Raw genomic sequence first — 24,221 nt, 5'->3', positions numbered from 1 at the left:
CTCTGGTACAGAAATGCAATGATATGAGGCAGAGAAGAATTTAATGAAACTCGGGATTTAAAATAATTTGCAGCAGAGATTAAATCCAAGGATCTATCAATAGGAATTTTGGAAGGACAGGAAGGAATTAAGCCAGATAGAAACATGGTGATGTTGGAAGAACCACCTACTGTCATTTTGACCCAGACTTAATCTTGGAGGTTGAATTGATGGGCATCACTCAACAAGAGCTGCAGAAAATTTCCAAATAAAGGAGGAAATTTATAAATGACTCAGAAATATCTTATGAAAAAATAAAATTATACAAGAAATATGGAGGGCTGGGGAAGAGAGCCCAGAAAACACACCTTGGGATTGACATGAGGTGCACTCAGGTAACAGCACCAGTTTTCTGAGTTTTGTGAAGTGGTTTCATTTATCCCTTCCATTGAGAGATGAGTATCCAGGAAAGGGAATGCAAATCTAGCAAAACAATGATCATGACTGAACATCGGGGATATAAAGATGAGAACCTGAGTCCCTACTCTTCTCCTGGGCCATGGCTGTGTGCTTTGCTGCTATAAAACCACAAGGGAGGAGAAAATTCCTTTCTTTTCCTGCAAAGTAGGACAGCATCTTTAAATTGTCTCCTGATCAGAACACATCCTATTTCAAAACCAAGGAAGGAGGTTCTACAAGTAACAATGGGGGATGCCTCCTGGGTTTCCAGAATGTTGCTGAGGGCATGGAATTTTTAACCAAGTGTGAAATGTGGTCCATCAAGGGATGGGGCTCTTCCACCATAAGCACAAGCCACACGTACCATCTTTCATTTGACATCTCAGCAGTTTCTCGGCCCTTCCAGGGAGCCAAGTCAGGCATGTGGTTTGTGTTGAGTTAGGAACACAAGCCTTTCTAGCTGCTTTTCTTAGAAACTGCCCCCTTTCCACACAAGTGAATACAAAATGATCAAACACAACACGTACAGCTTGAATCCAAAAGTTAGAATGCACCAAAAAGTGTGTGTATCTTAAAGGGGGGAGGAGCTGACACGGGAAATCCGGGGTTCTGCATTGGCCGCTAGCCAGTATCCCAGATGGCGGTCCTGGGTACTGGTGAACAAGTCCAGGGACCCAGCAACCTTGTCGAGGAGATCATTCCTGTCATTAAAAACCCAGGGAGGGGAAACTGCAAGCAGAAGTCGTGCTAAAAGCTTCATGAGGACAGGAGAATGGTTCACATCTACTAAGACGTGTGTGTGTGTGTGTGTGTGTGTACTGCATGCACCAGGCACTACACATCTGCAAACACAAGCACGTGGGGTGCGTGGACACACACAACACCCCTGCTGCTTTCGTCTTTCTCCTGAGCTGTCAAATGTTAAGAGCATTAACCAAGAAGAAAATAAATGCTTCTTTTGGACATTTGTTATAAGGCAGTAGTTCTCAAAACCAGTTGTATAAAAAGTACCAAGAAGCTTTCTAAAAAATATGGATGCCGCGGCCCCCACCCCGATGGACCTCAGCAGACCCTCCCTGCTGCAATGGGCATCTGGAGACTGATAGTGTTTGGCTTGTGGGCTGGGCCACCCACTCCATCACCCTCTGCTCCCTCCAGGATGGCATGCTTGCTCTCTGCTCAGACTGTGCCGAGAGGGAAGACTGATGATTGGGGTAAGGAATTTAATAGTCATTGTTTGGGGACCCTTTCAAATTTCACAACACTTCCATTCAGCCTGTGTCAGGAAGAAGTGACTGAGGGGAATAAGGCTGGGCCTCGGGTTCCAGCGGAAAAAGAAACGCACACCTCTTATCCTCTGGCATGTTCTCTGGCAGACTCTGAGCTTTCGGAAGAGAAGGATTGCCTTCCTCCTTCCCCAAGTGATTCTCCCTCACTCGACTCCACGGAAAACTAATGAAAGTTGACATTTACAGAGCACAGACCAGGCACGGAGCCAGTTTAACCGGCTCGAGGTGGGGGCCGTTGTTATCCCCATTTGGCAGATGAGAGGATTGAGGCTTGCCCGTGGCTCCGGAGCTGTGAGGGACAGTCAGGAACAACCCCAGGCCATCAGACTGGGCGGCCCAAGCGCATGACCACTGAGTACTACCCCTTCCAACCAGCTCGTTCATGTGGCCCACAGAACACCCAGGAAGCGGGTGAATGGAAGGAGGATCACTTTCCATCTCCACTTAGATTTCACAACCAAACTGGGAATGTTTCTCAGCACAATGGGCTGCTTCCAGTAGGAGAGAAAGAGAGGAAACAAGAGAAAATACAGGCCAAACATGGGGAAATATGCCTGTTGCCTCTTTGTTCCCGTTATACCAATTCATTTCAGGTGGGGGACTGGAATAATTGCTTAATTTGGGTGATTAAGGTGCCAAGTGCTGCCTCTTTTCTCTACACTAACTGCAAAGAACAATCCCCAACCTAAGATGCAGCATTCCCAGCCTTCTCTAGTCCCCCACCCTGTTTCTACTCTTCACAGAAGTCCTCCGGGCCCCTGACACTAATGTGAAATGTATTCTCACAGCTGGTGGGGGGAGTGGGGGCGCCAAGGGATGCTGTGCTCGGTGTCCCGTCAAGCCTTCTCCACGTATAAGAATGTCTCCGGCATTTATGGAAAGCTCTGCTTTCTAGCCCTCTTCTCAAGTCACTTCCACATTAATTAGTAAGGGTATCATTTTATAAATTACAGCTTCGTATCAGAGGAAAGCAGAGTTTATCTTAATTCAGTCAGCTGTGTGAAATACGGTACCCTAATTTTAGACCGCCGGCTCTGCGGATCCCTATGGAGTTAGAGAATGACAGGTCTTCCGGAGAGAAATCCCAGTGGGTCCCCTACAAGTCTCACTTTTGCCTCCAACAGCCTCCCTGGTGGGGCTGCTGAAAGGATCCCAGGACACTGAGTGGCATCTCTGCCGCCGTTAGCAATTCAGATTTGAATGCGAGTCCTCTGAAGAGCACAGGAGGCAGCCCCTGTGAGCTCTGGGGCTCTGAGCGGGTGGCAAGAGGCTCTGGCAAGGCGGAGGCTGACGGGGGCCCAGACCCTGGTGCAGAGCAGAAGCCTGGGAGGATGGTGTTAAAGTCAGTGATAAACACCAGACAGTCTCAGTGCAAAAGGGGAAGCCTTGACAGTCTTAACTACAACGGGGCCAAGCAGGCACGACGGCAATTACAATCTCAATGGCTCCTGCAGGGCCCCCTGGAGGAACGCCAGGCGACAAGGCAGGGGCTGGGAATGGAGGAGCCCCTGGGGAAGGAGACGAGGACCTGTGGGGCCACTGTCGTCCACAGGGAAAGTGGCTGGAGAGGCAAGGCAGGAATTCCCCCCTTTCCAAAGGACTGACCACTCCCAACGGCCCTCTGTGCCCACCGTCACCCGTCCCGTGGACTTGCCTATGGACATCTCCTATTCTCTCCTTCATTGTCCTGAAATCACACCAAACTCAAGAGCCATGGGCGCTGGCTACACCTTCTCACCCATTCCCTGGGCTGACACTTCGCTGCTTCCCACACTCGGAGATGGACACCTGAGCGGCAGAGACTCAGGGACACAGCAAACCAGTAGCTGGGGTGCTCCCAGGATGCAGGAAACACCTGGGCCCCCAGATGCCTATGGAAACTGCAGGCAGCGCTGATAATTCTCAACATTAATAGTTAGTGATCTTGTAGACAAGGGGTGCTAGCCACCAGCAGAGTCTGAGGCACTTGCCTGAGACATGGCCCGGGCATCTGGGACTCATGCAGTTCCAGGGGCATCCAGAAGCACAGTCAAGGTTGAGACTGTTCATCAAGACACCTTCATGGAACACAAAACTGATGCCTTGCCACCTTCTGCCACTGCTGGAGACTGGGACACTTCCTGAATTCACTCTGCCTTATAAAGCAGGAACGTGTGCTTGGCAGTGCCACCCCCAGGAAGCCTCGTCCCCTTGGAAAGGGCCACCCACTTGGAAAGTGAGATCTACTGTCACCTGGCAAAGATCTCCTGGGGCAGCCAGAAGTGCCAGTCTCTCTCTGGGTCCCCAGGCCTGATAGAACGAGACTGCCCTGTGGATGGGATGTGGCCAGGATGGCTTGGGGGCCAGCGGGCTTACTTGATCACCAAACGCCCACTGTTGCCCACATGCCTCAGGCACCCACTGCACACTGGCTGCCAGAGACACAGTGGGGGAACACTTTCAAGGAGTTAGGGCTCCTCGGGGGCTGGAGGAAGGAAGCGCCTACTTGTCAGCTAAACAAAAGACTAACCCACAGCCCCCTTTCCAGCGCGCACTTCCACTGTCATCCAACAGCCCATTACCGTGTCACAGCACGGCGCACCCTTCCATAGGTCACTTTGTTTAAAATGACATGGATAATGCACATGTCAGCAAGCTGACAGTCCTAGCCGTCCTTCAGAGATAAAAACCTCAAGGCGAGAGCCTGTTCTTATCTGGGGGACACGCACTGGTCTATCATCCAAGTCAGGCAGAACATGATTTCTCCAGAGAGCACTTTTTTCATTTCCTGATTTTAAGGAAATCAAATAAGCACCATTTGTCTTCATCTGAATATGCTTGACCTGCTCAAATGATGATGTCTCGCATTTTATAACGGGCTGCATATGCTGAATTCAAATTAACGACAGCACAGAACAAGGGCCTTTAGATCTCTCTTGGAGGCTGGCAGCAGAGAATGAGGGGGAAAATGCTGGGCTCCATGGAAAGATCCCACTAAATACTAACCACAGGATTCTGAGTAAAACCTGCCAGCACGTTGGAGGTGAGAGTCGGGGAGAAGAGCTCAGGAAAGCCAGCTGGGCAGGACAGACCCAGAAACTGGGGATGAGGGGAGGATGGGTACATTCCTTTTGGTGCCAAGCAATATAGAAACCATGATATTCAGGTTAACTATTTTCAAAATGCATAGAGCGGCAATAACATTGGAAAGAAATTTGGTCGGAGGGCTGGCACAGCTAGAAAAAGAAACGGAACAGACAGACAACCCCTTTGGCTCGGGCCGCAGAATGTACACTTTACCAGGTTGTGATCTGATCCTCTGGAAGCCCCCAAACCGAGCTCCTTGTCTTCGCCTGTGTGGAACCGGCTACGTAGAGGCTGGTGGCCATCAGCCTCGGAACAGAGCGTGTACCTGCTGGAAGAAGCACCCTCCCACCTGACCATCCCCCTGGACCAGAAGAGGGCGGCTCCTACCTGACAGCCCTGGCCCACCTCTCCCCCCACCCCCATGAGGAACAGGAATAAACCATTAACATAAACCAAAACTCATAGGAGTAGACCATTAACATTTCTATCGAGAAGGCCAATATGTACAGAAAAGCAGGAAGAAGCATATGGGTCAGTAACAGAAATGCAGGAACGACATTACAAATGCATATTAGCAGGTTTAATGTTCCAATCAAGGATAAAACCAGAAAAATCAGATGGCTATTAAAATAAGCAATTTCCTCTTTTAAAATCTTCTATAAAGTGAAAAACGTCGTGTCATATATACGCATCATTCAAGGGCTTATTTTTTAAAAGTGGGCCTCACAAGTGAAAGATTTCTTTCTCATCACAGGAAATGCCACTGTGTGTGACTACAGCCCGTCTGTGCAGAAGAGACGTGCTGTCGGCATGAAGCCGGCACCCCACCCCGCAGCGTGTGAGGCAGACCCCGACGTTCAGGACGCCGCCTGCTGTGCGCACAGTGGGGCATGAGAGGGGCCTACCTTCTCTTCCTGGTCACTGTCGCTGTCACACTGAAAAGAAGACAAGAGAATGAGCATTAGTGCAAAAATTGAGGTATGTTTTTGCTATTGCTACAGAAAAAAAAAAAAAAAAAGGCAAGGCAAGTAAAGGAAGTAGGAAACAGCGTGTCTGGGCTGGAAAAGGTCTTCAGTTCAAGTGCTGTGAAGAGAAACCAAAGCAAAGTGCGAGAAGTCCTTCTATTGAATGCATCCCATGCCCGTGCTCCGTGGCTCACCTTGCGGTCAGCTGGTCACACCAGCGAGCACCCCTCACCTCACAGCAGAGGGGACGCCCACAGAGGAGCCAATTCAGCCCCGAGACTAAGGTAAATCGAGATCATTCAGTGGGAGTCAAAGCAAAATCAATTTCTTAACGGAAACATCTTTCCCTTAGCTAATGTGAATGGCGCGCTCTCTCCTGTTGCTCTTCTAGAGGAAAAGAGGCGAACCTCTGGGCACTGCACTCTCTCATGTGGACTTTGAAGGAAGCAGAACATGACAGGCAAGGCTCATCACGTGTGATCAGCCAGAGAAAACAGGGAATATTCTCTATTAAAAACATGCCAAGGACAAGAGGTCAAGGTAACAAATCAACAATATGGGCAAAATTAAAAAAAAAGCTGTAGGTCAGGAAACTCACATGGTTATCTAACAGATTCCAACCATTGAGCGCAGTTTCAGAAGACCAGAGAATGACAGTTAACCCAAAGCTTTGGGTTCCTCATTAGAAGTAAAGGAAAAAAAAGAACACATTCTTATTTCAAAACCAAGAATAAAGTTCTGATATCCGATACTAGATTAATAAGAAGAGGATGTGTTTTGTGAGAGTAAATACTCAGCATGTCAATACGTCTATTCATTCACTCAATGGACCTTGATAAGCACTGCTAAGTGGGTCAGATATTCAGTCGGGCCTGGTCCTAAGGCAGCTTTTGGTTTCACAGTAGAAGTAACATGATCAGAGATAAACCTACTCCGTGAGGATGACACTTCTGAGGAGAGGAGGAGAGACAGAGTGCTGTGAGCAAAGGACCAGGTCATGGGGAGACCAGGCTGGCAACCCTTATGCTGTCTAGACCAGCACAATGCATGGGTTAAGAAAGGGCAGAGCAGAGAGCAGATGGCTTCCCTGGTGGTACAGATGGTAAAGAATCCACCTGCCATAAGGGAGACCCAGGTTCGATCCCTGGGTTGGAGAAGATCTCCTGGAGAAGTGAATGGCAACCCACTCCAGTATTCCTGCCGAGAGAATCCCAGGGACAGAGGAACCTGGCCAGCTACAGTCCATGGGGTTGCAAAGAGTCGGACACAACTGAGCAACTAACACACAAGGCAGATGGCACAGCGACTGTGAAGGTGGAACCGACAGGACTAGATGACACATGGGTGTGGGAGCAAGAGGGACAAGTCTGGGACGATGCCAAGGATTTTTAGAGTGGCTGCCTGGACAAGGGAGTTGATGCAGCTACAACCAGAAACGGGAAATAAATTCGCTTATAGAGCAGCCGCTGCTGGCTACACACCCACAGCCATTCGCAGTCCCCCTTCTCCCACGTCTGTACCAGCTCCTGACATTTCGAGACCGGAAAAAGTCAGATAGTCTCCATTTCCCAACTTCCCTTGCAGCTAAGGGTAGATGTAAGACCCAGTTTTGGATGGGACTTGAGAAAATGTCTGCTTAAGGTTCCTCTTCACAAAAAGGAGAGAAGCAGAAGCACTGCTTCTTTCCCCTGAACATTACTGCATGAGGACGCAACGTCCAGATCTGGGCAGCCATTCTGCAAACATGAGGCCAAAAGCTGAAGTACAAAAACAAGGGAAGAAAGAGCTTGGCGCAACTGAGACATGGGAACCAACTTCAGAGCAGCCAGGCTTTGGAGTTTTTTGTTCATATAAGTTAACAATAAATTAACATTGTTTAAACCACCATTAGAGAGTTTTCAATTGAAAGTAACAAAGTGAAAGCGAAGTCGCTCAGTCGTGTCCGACTCTTAGTGACCCCATGGACTGCAGTCTACCAGGCTCCTCCGCTCATGGGATTTTCCAGGCAAGAGTACTGGAGTGGGTTGCCATTGCCTTCTCCGAAAGTAACAAAACCGCCATCCAAATGCGGACATCTACTAAGACTCAGTTTGGGGAGTAAACTGTCTGCACAACACGCATTTAGGAGTTCCCATGGCAACCTCATGGGCTCCTCAATGCCACAGGGTTATCAGAGGTTCCGTGACAGTGCTTTAACCATTGCCTTCTCAGCCAAGCTCCCAGCCTCAGATTGTGTAAACTGACTTTCTTCTGCCTGAGGGGTGACTGCTCTGTTACAGTAAGTCGAACCAGCTGAGAAAGAAAATGGGTGGGATGAAGACCTCGAAGGCCTCCAACAGCAGAGGATGAGGGACAATAGCTCTCCTGACTGTGTGGTTTCTCCACTGCCTTCAATGAAGCCTTCCTTGAGGTTCCGAAGTTCCCAGCACATTTTCAAGAGTGACAGAGCATGATTCGGGAGGGATGTGGAAGACAGAAGAGGGTTTTGCCAGGCAGGCTCGTCTTCCCAGATGTTCACAGCCCGCCTTGTGAGGTAATCAGCGGCAGCTGAAGGTGGGGGCAGAGCATCTGCCCACACCCCCCAAGGACTGGTGTGCAGGGGGCAGAAGAGTGGGGATGACGGTGGGGGAAAGAACCGCCGCTGTCCGCGCCCCCTCCCCCCACCCGAACAGCAGTGCGTCCCTGGGAATGGTTATTCCTATCAAAGTGTTAAGCTTCCTGCTTTCCAACAGTCCAGTTCTAATTTCAAGGTCCACTTAATTCTGCATCAAGTAATTACTGATATACCCAGAAGCACCTTGTCTCCAGAGTTAAGCATATGGTGAAGAACTGAGACCTACTGGTATCCATTATGGAAGCAGCACGGATGCCAAGCCGATTAAAAATGCTCAGGCTCCCCACACAACATGCCGGGTGAGTGACAGCCCCTCGACAAGGCCAGTCGCAGAGTCTGCCAAAACAGTCTGTGCTGTGCTGGGGCCCACATGGTGCGCTGAGAAAACAGTTCCATTTCTGGTATTAAATTCCCATACTGACCCGAGGACTTTGCCGTGAGCTCAGCAGGAGCGCACCATCCAATTTACAGCTCCGCTCTCTGGAGCCTGGAGTGCCAGCCCCTGGCAGAGACGAATGATGGTCAACCCCTCCAGCTCATAAATTATGCAAAGGCAATAAATGCACTCAGCAAACAGTGCCGAACGTTTGCCTAGCCTGGCTTCTAACACACTCTGTAAAAAGCCAGAAGCTCGACACATACAAGAGGTCTATTCCACTCATAAAGGGGGTTTGTTGACAACCCCAGACGGAAAGCGAGCCACAGTCCTAAGGAGTCTTTCTGCTTCACTGGCAGCGGTTTATGGGCCTGCTTTATGAAAAAGGGAGGCTGTTTTATGGAGTCGGTGTGGGTAGAATTCATGGTCTCAAATTCACATTTAATACACTGTAAGGCTTTCACACCCTAAGTTCAATACGGTGTGGATTTCTGGCCAAATGATTCTTGGTCCTGAAAGGTTAAAAGAAGAAGTGTCTGCTCCCCACTCCCTAGATACCCACTCCAATTTATGAGAGTTCACACGGAGCCGCCTCCTGACTCAGGTTTATGTTCTGCATGGGGCTGGGAAATGGAAAAGGCATGTCAGATACAGAAATGCGGTCCCGGCTGATTTGACCATTTTAAGCATTTTGACACCAAGGTCCTATATTGGTTTATTAGCAAACAGGTTGCATGCTAACAACCAGCTCGAGGTGACAGAGTACTCGCCATGACTGGATTTCAAAGCCCTTTGTGAACAGCTGAAAATCCTTTCCTCCATTTTAAAAGCCAGACAGGGAAGAATTCTTGGCCACTCAGCCTTCAGACAAAGACATGACCCCGACCCACCACAGGCAAGAGAGGGAAACAGGAGGCATGAAATCCAAGCCACATGCCTCGAATGCAGGATTAGCAAGTGACCAGTTCCTAACCTGGGTACCTGTGCTCATTCCAACCCATCACACCCAACTGCCTCTTTAGCTCTTCTTCCTCAAGCCAGACCAAACCTTTGGAGGCACCGTCTTCCTTTCCCAGACAAGTCTTACCTCTTAAACCCAGAAAATAACCAACCAATCCCCACCCCACTATTCTCTCTTTTTGAAAATTAATACATATGTATTAAAATACATGTTCAAAAATCACCCACCAGGGACTTCCCTGGTGGTCCAGTGGCTAAGACTCTGTACTCCCAATGCAGGAGACCCAGATTTGATCCCTGGTCAGGGAACTAAATCCCACTTGTCACAACTAAGAGTTCACATGTGTCAACTAAGACCCAGTACAGTTAAATAATTAAATAAGTATTAAAAAAAAAAAAAAAGAAACCATCAGTTTACCATCTACAGACAAACACTATTAACACATTTGTACAATGTGGCTCAGCTGGTAAAGAATCTGCCTGCAATGCAGGAGACCTGGGTTTGATCCCTGGGTTGGGAAGATCCGTTGGAGAAAGGAAAGGCTACCCACTCCAGTATTCTGGCCTGGAGAATTCCAAGGACTGAATAGTCCATGGGGTTGCAAAGAGTCGGACACGACTGAGTGACTTTCACTTCACTTCACATAATTCATCCCAGCCTTTCCTTCGTTCTCTTCATCCTTTACCCACAGATTTTAAGAAATGAAAACAAAGGTTACTATTTGGTAACCTGCTTTGTTTTCACCAAATATGTACAATATTTTAGTTTTAGTTCAGTTCAGTCGCTGAGTCATGTCCAATTCTTTGTGACTCCATGAATCACAGCACGCCAGGCCTCCCTGTCCATCACCAACTCCCGGAGTTCACTCAGACTCACGTCCATTGAGTCAGTGATGCCATCCAGTCCATTGAATCAGTGATGCCATCCAGCCATCTCATCCTCTGTCATCCCCTTCTCCTCCTGCCCTTAATTCCTCCCAGCATCAGAGTCTTTTCCAATGAGTCAACTCTTCGCATGAGGTGGCCAAAGTACTGGAGTTTCAGATTTACCATCATTCCTTCCAAAGAAATTCCAGGGCTGATCTCCTTCAGAATGGACTGGTTGGATCTCTTTGCAGTCCAAGGGACTCTCAAGAGTCTTCTCCAACACCACAGTTCAAAAACATCAATTCTTCGGCGCTCAGCTTTCTTCACAGTCCAACTCTCACATCCATACATGACCACTGGGAAAACCACAGCCTTGACTAGATGGACCTTTGATGGCAAAGTAATGTCTCTGCTTTTCAATATGTTATCTAGGTTGGTCATAACTTTCCTTCCAAGGAGTAAGCGTCTTTTAATTTCATGGCTGCAGTCACCATCTGTAGTGATTTTGGAGCCCAGAAAAATAAAGTCTGACACTGTTTCCACTGTTTCCCCATCTATTTTCCATGAAGTGATGGGACCGGATGCCATGATCTTCGTTTTCTGAATGTTGAGCTTTAAGCCAACTTTTTCACTCTCCACTTTCACTTTCATCAAGAGGCTTTTGAGTTCCTCTTCACTTTCTGCCATAAGGGTGGTGTCATCTGCGTATCTGAGGTTATTGATATTTCTCCGGGCAATCTTGACTCCAGCTTGTGCTTCTTCCAGCCCAGCGTTTCTCATGATGTACTCTGCATATAAGTTAAATAAGCAGGGTGACAATATACAGCCTTGACGTACTCCTTTTCCTATTTGGAACCAGTCTGTTGTTCCATGTCCAGTTCTAACTGTTGCTTTCTGACCTGCACATAGGTTTCTCAAGAGGCAGGTCAGGTGGTCTGGTATTCCCACCTCTTTCAGAATTTTCCACAGTTTATTGTGATCCACACAGTCAAAGGCTTTGGCATAGTCAAAATAGATGTTTTTCTACTTTTTTATTTTAATGAGTACAGGCTCCTTGGTCCATGGAATTCTCCTGGCAAGAATCCTGGAGTGGGTTGTCATTCTCTTCTCCAGGGGATCTTCCCAACCCAGGGATCAAACCCAGGTCTCCTGCATTGCAGGCAGATTCTTTATCATCTAAGCCACCAGGAAAGCCCTCAGTCATGAGGAAGCCCACTTTTCTACTTTAACTTTTCACTTTAGTTTTCACCCAATATATCCGCTATTTTAGTGTAATGAGTAAAATTTGCCAGTAACATCATATTTTTTTAAAAGGCTGCACTGTAATCCACTGTATGGGTTGTAAATAATCTAGTAAAAAAAATTCCCTAGTGCTGGAAATTTGGAATGTTTCCACCGAACATGCTGGAATCTCTCCCCTGTACACATTCACCAATATTGCGCCTATCTGCTCAGGGTCCTTCCTTCTCTACATACTCATTCATATCATTGTCTCCCTAGAGCTGCATGTGCAGGTCTATCATTTCTTTATGATTTCCAGGGGAGTCCTTAAAGAATCCCTCAGCTCCAGCTAACATGTGTATGCTGAGACTAAAAAACTCTCCATGCCTACCATCTGCCAGCTGTGTGACTTTGGGAAAGTTATTTAAACTCTCTGCATCTCAGTTTACTTCTCTGTAAAATGTGGGTAATAATGGCATTTCCCTCCTAGGAAGGTGAGAATAAAATGAATTGATACATGTAAACAACTCAGACATAGTACAGAGTAAGTGTAGACAATTAACATTAACTGTTGCTGACTTATGTTTTGTTTGCTCCACCCTCCTCCTGAAGCCCTAGAAACAGCTCAGCTCAAGTATCCATCAAAATCCAGACTCACCATCTTCTGCTCAGCCCGCACCTGTCCCCTCCCAGGCTGTTCTTGGTGATGACATCACCACGCAATCACTCAACTGCCCGAGTGAAGAGTCTTGTCATCATCCTTGACTCCAATCTTGAGCCGATCTATCTTCCTCTCTCACCCCGCATCACCGATTCTGTTTTCTAAGTCCTCTCCATCTTCACGGCCATGGCCGCCGCTTTCCTTCAGGCTTTTATTTTATCATTACAAGAGGCTAATGATGGCTTTCCAAGGCCCAAGGTCTCTTTTGTTTCTGATCCAAGTCTTTACTGAACAGAGTGGATTTCCTAAATTCCAATTTGCTCATGACACTTCCCATGGCCTAGAGGGCAATGAAAATGCTATACGGCTTCCCGGCTCTTCCATTGCCCTCTGCTCCTCCAACCCAGTGCTTCTTGGGCTTTCTGTGGAGAAGGACCATTTGTTTTTGTTTTAATTTTCAATGTATTGTAGACCAATACTTTGTAAGATATAATAAAAAATAACTGCTAGAGAAATGGAAAAGGAAAGCAAAGACATATAAAAATGTTATTAGATTTAAGAGATGTAAAATTATTCTACTGAATTGCTGTAAAAGTTCCCAAATGCTTACTCTCAACCGCTATACTAATCTCGCAGTAGGCAGTTACAGAGAGCTCACAGGCTGGCTTTGGTCTGCATCCACGCTTGGAGTGGTATAATCCTAACACATCCAGTCACACCCCGGTACACTGGATCACACTCTCAGGTCCTCCCATCTTCGCACTTAACAATGTCCTCTACCTGGAATTCTGTTCCTCCAAGTTTCCCCCTAAAAACTTATAATTCGCCTTTAAAAATACAATTTCCTCTGAGTCCTCCAACACTCTTCTTGGAATTGAGAATTCTCAGAATTCCAGTACTCTTTTCAGAATTAATTGCTTCTGCCTCCATCTCTTACAAAACTGTGTCTTCACTGTTGGCCACAACAGTCTTCCCATCAGAGCACGGGCCCTGTGAAGGTAAGGGCGGTGCCTCGTTCATCTTCCTTCAGGCCTTGAGACACAAGGAGCCGCTCAATCATATTGATAAATCCATCTCACTCATCTTTAGAATTCCTGATTTCATGCAGTGTAAGCAAACGCTGATTTAAAAGACAAGTAATTCCAAAGAAAGAAAGGCACAGAAAACACTGACTAACTTAACTCCTTAATACAAAGGAATGTATGCTTGAACACACCAGGCAGGGTAAAAATTATTAGCAGAAGCAAGAGAGGTGGCCGCTGGCTCAGCAGTAAAGAATCCACCTACAATGCAGGAGACACAGGAGAAGCAGGTTTGATCCCTGGGTCAGGAAAATCCCCTGCAGAAGGAAATGGCAACCCACTCCAGTATTCTTGCCTGGAAAATCCTATAGACAGAGGAGCCTGGCTGGCTACAGTCCATAGGGTCACAAATAGTCAGACACGACTGAGCACACACACACACACAAGAGAGCTGGGGCCCAGAAGAAAAGATGTTATTGTTTAGTGGCTAAGTTGTGTCAGACTCTTTTGCGACCCCATGGACTATAGCCTGCCAGGTTGCTCTGTTCACGGATCTCCCAGGCAAGAATACTGGAGTGGGTGGCCATTTCCTTCTCCAGGGGATCTTCCTCAACCTGGGGACCGAACCACAGTCTCCTGCATTGGCAGGCTGATTCTTTACCACTGAGCCCCCAGGGAAGCTCACAGAAGAGAGTATCTTCCATTAAACGGCCTGGACAAGACATGATTATGATTTTATTGTATCAGTACATCCTCAAAAGCAAACATTTCTCATTGCCATTTGGGAATCTCAGTATCTGTGTTTTAAGACTCAAACAGAAATAAGCCAAGGTCTGCAACACCTCTGCCTCATTTGGGATGAAGGAACAAGATGGAATTCCAGGGACCTGGTGATGGAATGCATTCTTAAGCAGAAAGTGGCAATCATTGAATACACCACACACAATGACATTGAGGAGGGCACTGCTCTCCATTCTGCTCAATGGACCTTGCTGGAACAGTTATTTCATGTCTCAAATCCATTTATCATTGCCACTAAAGATGTCAGGGCCGAACACCATCACTGAACAAAGTTATTTTATACTTCTTTCTGCCTAAAGGAAATGAGAGGAAAATGAGGGAGAACCCCACCTTGTAAACGACAGCCCTTCGCATCAAGCACAGTTTCACTTTGCCCGCTACAAAACAAACAGATTCCCCTTTGGGGCAGGCAGTTTATCTAAGACAGTAAGGACATCCCTCACCTAAAAGCAATTTCAGAAGAAGCCACCTACAGAGAACACTGCACTTATTTCTTATTCGAGGAAGTGAGCTAGCGGCTTGGTGACCACAAACATGTCGGCCACCATCTTCCCATCTGCCCAGTTCCACATACATGAAAAAGACAACGGGCAGCTCTTTTGTACCACATGTGGCAACTCTGATGTTGTCGGTCTTTCATCATTCCTTAAAGCTCTCATTTTTCACATTGTTTACATTGCTCTCATGCCGGCTTTTGACTGTAAGCTAAATTTAAAGCTATGGGGGCCCTAGAAATAAAACACGTATTTTAATCCTGAAAATGGTTTGGGGTTTCTCAGTATAAAATGATGTCATCAGTTCCTTTCCCCCTGTATTTCAACAATAACTATGTCTGAGCAAATAAAATAGCTCAGGGGAAAAAAAAAATGAAAGCCTAATCAAGGACTTCCCTCGTGGCTCAGATGGTAAAGAATCTGCCTGCAATGCAGGAGACCCAGGTTCAATCCCTGGGTCAGGAAGATCCCTTGGAGAAGGGAATGGCTACCCGCTCCAGTATTCTTGCCTGGAGAATTCCACGGACAGAGGAGCCTGGCGGGTTACAGTCCATGGGGTCCCAAACAGTCACACATGACTTAGTGAGAAACACTTCCAATCAAAAGATGTGTGTGTCCAAAGACAGTTTGAAACGTAAGAGTGCAGCTTCTGATAGTCACATGTGCACATTTCAAAATAATATATCAATCTTCAGCTGTTCAGCAGGTAAAACTGAGAGCAAACTTTCAGAAGCTTATGGAATTCTGAGTAACTTTTTCATTCCTATATGGTGAGTTTTCCAAACCTGGCATTTTTGCAAGTTCTCAGCTTGAACTGGCCAGAGTTCAGACAATCCATGTGATCTGAGGGGCCTAAAAGAAAACTTCTTTTCCCTACAGCATCTCTCAGGTGATCACACAGTTTCATTCAAAAATTAATTTGAAAGTGACTACTGTGTGCCAGGTTCATTCTGACCACTGATTAGAAGTGCCAATCTATTTCCAGAAATCAAGCTGTCCAATCTGAAGTTTTCCAGCCCATAAATGAATTTTCAATATTTTTTTTCCTTTTAGTCACTTGGAAATCCAAGTATAGGAGAAAAAAAAAAAAACAAACCTATTTATATGTTGTAAATTTCCATTTAGCTTATTAAAATACAGTAGGGTTTTTGGAAATGGGCAAAGAAATGGATATTTCACAAATATTTGAAGTGTTCAGCACTTTTTTTTCCTTAGAAGAAAGGAAGTGACATTTTGCCAGGTATAAACATACATAAACCCCAAAGATGAAACGTACTTAAACCCCAGAGCTCACAAGCCTCGGTGATTGCCAAAATGAGAAAAATGAGTTTCTTGTCCAAAGGTAAAGCTGACAGGCTAGGGCCGGGTGATTTGTAAACCATCTCTTTTAAGCTTAAGCAACAGATCCTTTGCCTCCTTGTCATTGATTTACTGATTCTCAGTCATCAATAGCATTAATCTGTACCTGCCTGGGGACCTATTACAAATGACTTTGAAGATGGTGTGAAGGAAGAGTTTATTATAAGACCACAGCATTATTACCAGGGAGACCTTCTCCGCTATCTTCTTTGGCAGGATTCTATCTGTGACAACCCCTAGCCAACCCCCCGCCTCATAAGGCTGCAATTTTCTCCTTCTAGATCCTGGTTGCTTGTTTCTTTGGGTGGGGCCTGAGTCCCCCTGGGTTTGCTTCAACTATGGCTTGGTTCTCTTCAGAGTCCTGGGTGAGCTAATAAAACCCAAATTTGCTGATGAGGAAAAAGGAAAAGTATGTTATGGGTTAAAATAATACAAGAGTCTATTTTTTCCGCTGTGTTGTGATCCATAGAAATCACCCTGAGCCTTTTCTCTTTCTTCTCTGCCTGGGAAGCCAATTGCTTTGATTGCAGTGATATGAGCTAGCTAAAATGACTTGCCCTTGCTTGTGAGGCAAATGGAACATGCTAATAGAACTTATCGCATTACCCGATGCAAAAGTGCCATAGCTCATTACTTTAAGATAAAAGGATATCATTGCAGACGGCAAGCAGAATTGACTTTCTGAGGCCCGACTTGATGATGATTTAATCAACTGCTCTCTTTCACTTCTCATCTCTGCGCCTGTCGGTTTCACAGGTGCCGTTAAATGAGACACTCAGAAAGTGAGCGGAGGGAAAGAAATTGCTGTCATTACTTTTCAAGAAAGGAGGTATGCAAATTTTCGACAGAAAGATTGCGTTCATAATGGGCCTGGTAAAATACAAGGATCATGCTTGACAGGTGAGGGCAAGCCATTTGTATGTCCTTAAAGCAGAGCAACCTTCCTCGTTTAGAAATGTGCTCAGTAAGAGGAACGACAGATGAGACGACTGGCGGGGCCAGGCAGCGGCGGCATGGGACGGGCCGCACAGGGCCCGTGCTGGCCCGAGCTCCATTAGGCGGAGGGGGCCTCAAACCTTAGGGGAGCCAGGGAGCCGCGGCGTGGGACGGGCCGCACAGGGCCCGTGCTGGCCCGAGCTCCATTAGGCGGAGGGGGCCTCAAACCTTAGGGGAGCCAGAGGAGCCGTGGAACGGGCTGCACAGGGCCCGTGCCAGCCCGAGCTCCACCAGGGGCAGGGGGCCTCAAACCTTAGGGGAGCCAGAGGAGCCGCTAACAAAACCTGGTAGCTCTTCATCTGAACCAATCTGCCAACGAGCTCTTGAAGACCACCTTAATCTCCTTCATCTGTAACTGTGGAGCCAGCTGGCCTGGGTTCAAATCCTACCCAGATGGCACGTGAACTGTTGGACCTTGGACAAATTACCTGTCTTTCTGTGCCTCAGCTCCACTATCTATCAAATGGGGCTATTGATAGTATCAAGCTCAGGAGGATGTTGAGAACTTTCACTGCATTAATAAATATATTTTATACACACACACACACACACACACACACGAAATGGCTTCCTAGGTGGCACTAGTGGTAAAGAACCTGCCTGCCAATGCAGGAGACATAAGAACCTCAGGTTTGATTCCTGGGTTGGGAAGATCCCCTGGAGAAGGGTCCATCAACCCAATCCACTATTCTTGCCTGGAGAATTCCATGGACACAGGAGCTTGTAGGGCTACAGTCCACAGGGTCGCAGAGTCAGACATGATTAAAGTGACTTCAGTTCAGTTGCTCGGTTGTGTCCAACTCTTTGCAACTCCATGAATTGCAACATGCCAGGCTTCCCTGTCCATTACCAACTCCGGGAGCTTACTCAAACTCATGTCCATCGAGTCAGTGATGCCATCCAACCATCTTATCCTCTGTCGTCCCCTTCACCTCCCACCTTCAATCTTTCCTACCATCAGGGTCTTTTCCAATGAGTCAGTTCTTCCCATCAGGTGGTCAAAGTATTGGAGTTTCAGCTTCAGCATCAGTCCTTTCAATGAACATTCAGGACTGATTTCCTTTAGGATTGACTAGCACATATACATAACAAATATTGGGTTGGCCAGAGAGTTTGTTTGGGATTTTCCATAGGCTCAGATGGAAACACCCAAAGGAACTTTCTGGCCAACCAATATATATATGCATGTGTGCATGTTCAGTAGCTAAACCATGTCTGACTCTTTGTGACCCCATGGACTGTAGCCTTCCAGGTTTCTCTGTGCATGGAATTTCCTAGGCAAAAATACTGGAATGGCTTGCCATTTCCTTTTGCAAGTGATCTTCTCGACTGAGGGAGTGAACCCACGTCTCCTGCGCTGGCAGGCGCATTCTTTACCCCTGAGTCACCTGGGAAGGCCCAATATAAATGTAGTAAACATAAAAGGGATTAGAACCGTGCCTGACAAACAGAAAGCACTCAAGAGGTGTTAAAGAGCATCTGGTCATTTATTATGCAACAAAGACTGAGGTTTCCATTTAAAAAATCTTTTTAAGAGTATGCATGCCAGGTGCTAGAAATCTGACTGGTTCTAGTTTAGATAAAATACAATTCTCCCCGGATGTCACATACATAAGTCTTGCTCCCAGCAGATGGCGAGTTCCTCAGAGAGTAGTCTGGTGTCCCCAGATTCATCAAAGGGTCCAGAGCAGTTTTAAAGATCCTGAAAAATGCTCATCAGCGCTTTGATGATTCGTGGGTTCCCTTCCTCCCTCCTTCTACACATTCCACAGATCCGATACTTCCTGTGGAGTGCCAGCCCTTAGAGGAAGCTCCTCTGAGCAGGAGGCAATGTCTGTCTTTCTCTGGGAACTTCAGGCGATCACCTTGTGCCCCAGCCACAGGGAGGCGTGGGGGAGCCAGTCCACAAAGACAAGCGTGGCTTGAATCACCTTCAGGAAGGCAGAATGAATCTGAAGAGATTAGATGATCAGAGGAAAAGGAACAGAGGTGTTTTTCATACACTTTGCCTTCAATAGGTAATTGTTCTATTTTCTCCAACACTCCAAGTAAAAGCATCTTTCTTAAAGAGCTCGTAACTCCGAGTTCTTTTTCCCTAGATAATGAAGCTGCTGCAAACCATTCTTTCCTCCAGCCCCTAAGGTTGTGAAGCACTGAACGCAGTTCCCGCTTTCCATGCTAAGCGCACCTTCCATTCCCTGTCAAAGGGACAATGTCCACCTCTGGCCAAAAAAAGGAAAAAGAGGAGGACCCACAACAGCAGAGCAGCTCCAAGCTGTCTTTTCCAGAAAAGCCTGGTTCATGAAGTACACTTCACATCTCTCTGCAGCATGGCTCTTTCTGGGTAGGGATTCTCCCTAGGATGATCGCAAAAGCATTTCCCCCTAAAATGAAAGCCAACAGCTATCAGTCATTTAAAATGAGTGTCCTGACAACAGCCCTGGGAGGGAAGTATGACGACCCCTAATTTTCAAGATGAGAAGTTCAGCCTTCCAAGGGCAAGAGGCAGTATAGGAACCCAGTTCTGTCCTCCAGAGTCCGTGTTCCCAGCAAGCGCAGCACACCGCCTCACGCTCTCCAACGCACCATGCAGTGCGAGCCTTCAAGCTGTGAACTCTCGAAGATGCGAGCGCGTCCCTGGATGCCCGTGTGCCGCCCTGCTGCACTCATCAAGGTACTGGACTGTAAGGCTCAAATGTTTTCTTTATTTTTACGTATTATTTGTGTGAAAAGTATTATAAACGATTACAATACAGTACTACATAGCTGATTATGTGGGTTGGGTACCTAGGTCAACTCTGTCAGACTTCTGAACAACTGGACTTATGGACGCGTTCTTGAAATGGAACACGTCCATATGGAGGTGACTTAGTGTACAAAGGAGTTGCTTTAAAAATATCTTCCTGACTGACGGCTCAGCAGAGGGTAAGTAGAGGCAAGCTGAGACTGAAAAGGGTGTGGTGACTGTAAGCAGCAGTGAACGCAGCACGTCAACCACGTCTCCACTCGAGCCCAGACGGCTCTCCCTTAAGAGCAGGACCGAGCACAGAGCCCACTCATAGCACGTGCTCATTAAATCTAAGGCTAACCTTGGTTTGGATTCTGACCCCTCCATTTAGCAGCCAGGCAATCCTGGAAAGGTACTTAACATCTTGGCATGCATGCCTGTGCTAAGTCCTGTCATTGGACCCCATGGACTGGAGCCCACCAGGCTTCTCTGTCCATGGAATTTTCCAGGCAAGGATACTGGAGTTGGTTGCCATTTCCTTCTCCAGGGCACCTTCTCAACCCAGAGATGGAACCCAAGTCTCCCGTGTCTCCTGCATTACAGGTAGGTTCCTTCCTGCTGAGCCACTGGGGAAGCCCCTAATATCTTGGCGCCTACTCTTTTTTTTTCTTTTCTTTAACCTGTAAAAGGGGACGATACCTACTCCACAAGACTTTTGTGAAAATGAAATAAGTTCAAGCATGTGAAAGCAGCCAGAGAGAAATGCTAATAGTTTTGTTTTTTCCAACTCTTTGCTAAAAGATATGTTGTATCACACACAGAAATGAGGTAACTTAATAGTCATTTAAATGCTGGGTTGGATTTTTGTATCATTTTATTGCCAGAGGGAAAATCATATTCTGCAAGGATTTCTGCTTGGGAGGTGTTTGAAGACGTGATACTATGCTGCACAAAAGCAGAAACAATAACCTAAACAAACAAACAAAAGCAGAAACCACCACTGCCTCTCAAAGAGAACAACAGGAATCTTCCCGGTAACAAATGGTTTTATTCCATGCATAAAATATCAACAAGGAAAGGTGCTTTAGAATTCAATTTACTAAACATTCCTTTTGGTTCTTACTGCATAATTCTGAAGGTTAACAGAATTTGGACTTAGTCTTCAGTCAAATAGTAGTCAGTACTAACCCACTCCAGTATTCTTGCCTGGAGAATCCCAGGGACAGAGGAGCCTAGTGGGCTGCCGTCTATGGGGTCGCACAGAGTCGGACACGACTGAAGCGATTTAGCAGCAGCAGCAGCAACCCTATGTAGAAGGGCTTCCCTGGTGGCTCAGATGACAAAGAATCTGCCGGCAATGCAGGAGACTCAGGTTCGATCCCTGGGTCAGAAAGATTCCCTGAAGTAGGAAATGGCAACCCACTCTAGTATTCTTGCCTGGAAAATTTCATGGGCAAAGCAGCGTGGTAGGCTACAGTCCTGTCCAGGCTGCAGAGAGCTGGACACAACTGAGCACCATTTATTCTTTTATTAACCCTATGCATAGGGCCTAAGTAAAATGCATAGATCTAAGATGTGGAATATATACTTGTAGATTATGCACTGTGCAAATTATGACTTATGCTTTGACATCATTAAGATGTTCATTCAAATTCAAACTGGCAAAATAAATACGTGGACAGATACACAGAATAAATATCAAAAACTCAACTGCTTATCAGTGCAACTAGGAAAGCCAGTCATTTTGGAATTTGTCCAGAGACCTTGACCAATCAGAATTAGGGGCTATTTGGATAGCCCTTTGCACAGAGTTTATTTATATGCAAGATCTATTTAAGGATGGAGCTAAAAAAAATCGGCCAACAGAGTAACCTTGGGAAGAGACCAAACTTTTGAAAGCATTAACTTTGTTAACTTCAGAAACGGTGAATAACTGAGAGACTGTAACTAAAGTGCTCATCGCTCAGTGTGCACTCAGCAGTCCAGCAGAGGAGGTCTACCCACCCTGGCACACAAGGACGTGTGTGCCCTTTTCCACAGGCATGGACTTCTCTCCCCAAACCTACCTCAAAGCTTGCTTGCATCTTGCTCTTCCTAAACCTGGCACCTAGTCCATGCTCAATAAATATGTGTGAAAGAATGAATTCATAAACTACATGAGTTAAACATCTCAGGGAAAGTGTCACAGAAAGTGTTTAATTAAGGAGACCAGTGACTGAACAGCAGCAGTTGATGGAATGGATGCTAATGTGTTCGAAGGTGGTGGCTATCTGAATGCATCTATGAGAAAGAACATCAGTATAATTTCGAGATAAAAGTAAATCCTAAAAAAAATAACACCATACACTTGTAAAAATCCAATGTTAAGGTTATTCAATTAAGGAAATGAGGAAACTCGAAATCCTAAAGTATTTCTTCTTAATTTGGACTCATTTCAAGCCAACGGAAAGCAACTGGACTTGAACAGGAAAAGGGAGCAGGGTGCTCTCATATTGCTAAAACGTAACAGCCGCATTATCAACTTCCCACCGATCACATTTTCTGTTTTGTTTTTAAACTGCAAGATGGTGAAAGGAATAGAAGTATGGATTGAGGCAAACTGATTTACAAATGTCAGGAGGTAGTTCAAGGGGATCTGAAGACATGCTGAACTGCTGTATCACAGAACTAAACCCTGATTCCTTTCCTTCTTCTCTTCATGAGGTACTTAACGTTTGCTCCTCTTAGAATTCATCGTTTTCATAACTAGGATTTTAAATTAAATTATACGTAACAACAGTCTTTATTTTAGGATGGCTTGAAAACTCCGTCTTCTATATCATAAACAAGGAAGGCTAGGATTACTATAAATTGTCTGCAAGAAAATACAAATTGCCAAGATAAAAACACCCACCGGCCTGCCGGTCTCAAGTTTCCTGTTTTGACATACTATATGCAGTAATTTGGTATCCACAATCTCTTATTAGAAAATGAATGTGCTATTTTTCTGAATGCTGCAATTACAATAATTGAATTTAAAACGGGGATTGAGTTTCTCTCTTTGGAGGAAAAGAATAATTGTGTATTTCTGATTAAAATCAAGGGGGACTGAAAAGAGGTTGTACAAATTCCAGCTTCAGTCTCCCTGAGTGACTCCTCGTCAGGCCAGAGAAAAGAAACATTTGGATGCAGGGAAATGGACCAGCACCTTAGCAGTAGGCGCTGTTTCTGGGCTTGCTTTGCTTTGCTTCCTGGCCTTCAGTGACAACACCCCTGTGACAGAGGCAATCACATTTTAAATGGCAGCCATGCTGGAGTTCCCCACTGTGTCAAAAATTAAGAGTTAAAATGCAAGGAAAACAAACATCTCTTTGTGTTGAAAATGTCTGTCCCCTTTTAGATGGCCAACATTTTGGAATTGTCTTTTTTCTTCATTGTAGGATCTCTGCTCCTGGTGGGGGAAATATAATGACAGAAGGATAAGGGGGGCTGAGGGGGAGAAGAGATCCAACACTTTTATAAAGGGCTCAGCCTGTTTCGTCTTACAGAAAAATTATATAGAAAGTCACCTTTAAGGTTCAAATGTAAGAAAGGACAACAGAGATGAAGAGAGGGCTATCTTGCCTTTGGAATGCCTTACTATTTTATGTTGGATTGATACCATTCAATCTTCTGAAAGGTCCATTTATTCAAGAATGAAGGTAAAATTTAATCTCATTAGATCCTCCTAAATATTCCTCAAAATATAGCTTCTTGAGAAAAAAAATTTCCAATACAGAGTGAGCCAAGGATTATCTCTTTGTACTGCTTATTATTTTTTAGTGGCTTTATTGACATATAATTGACATGAATAAACTGCCCATATTTCAAATGTACTACTGAATATAAACATGTATACACCCATGAAACCATCACCACAATCAGAAGAGTGAACACATCCACTACCCTCAGAGGTCTACTTGTGCTACTTTGCTAATCCCTCCATCTTTTCCCTGCGGGTACCACCTTCACTTCTCCCTGCAACCACTGATCTGCTTTCCGTCACTATAGATGAGTTTGTACATTTTCTAGAGTTTTATATAAATGGAGTCATGTAGTTCTGAATGTGCTCTTTTTCTCTGGTTTCTATCATTCATGCTTACTATGCGGATGCCTAATTAAAAGGGGACCTTCTAGCTCTATGAGGAAGGCAGTCCTCGGAGATTGCCCTGCCCAGGGTTTTACTGTCATCCGCCAGGAATAGGACCGATTACTTGGTCTTACTTTATTCTTAGGCTTTATTATGTACTTCAGTAATCAATAAGCACTTCTATGGCAGAGGGTTTATTCTACCCTATAAATCCAAGGAGAGAGAATGATATTAAGACATCAGTATGGATGGGCTC

The 24,221-nt window shown here is 45.9% G+C and overlaps 1 protein-coding gene across 10 annotated transcripts in view; it reads right to left on the bottom strand.

The window, feature by feature from the left end:
* AUTS2 (activator of transcription and developmental regulator AUTS2) overlaps nucleotides 1–24,221 on the bottom strand; it is a 1,208,197-nt gene that overhangs the window by 359,507 nt on the left and 824,469 nt on the right. For all 10 annotated transcript variants that reach the window (XM_025274741.3, XM_025274742.3, XM_025274746.3 and 7 more), the window contains one exon: nucleotides 5,699–5,728. In XM_025274741.3, the coding sequence (XP_025130526.1) occupies nucleotides 5,699–5,728 (30 nt within the window). The remainder of the gene's footprint in view (nucleotides 1–5,698; nucleotides 5,729–24,221) is intronic.

The sequence above is a fragment of the Bubalus bubalis genome, chromosome 24, assembly GCF_019923935.1.
Source record: "Bubalus bubalis isolate 160015118507 breed Murrah chromosome 24, NDDB_SH_1, whole genome shotgun sequence".
Lineage (NCBI taxonomy): Eukaryota > Metazoa > Chordata > Mammalia > Artiodactyla > Bovidae > Bubalus > Bubalus bubalis.
The sequence above is the reverse complement of the archived record's forward strand: the minus strand, read 5'-3'. Positions and strand labels throughout refer to the sequence as shown.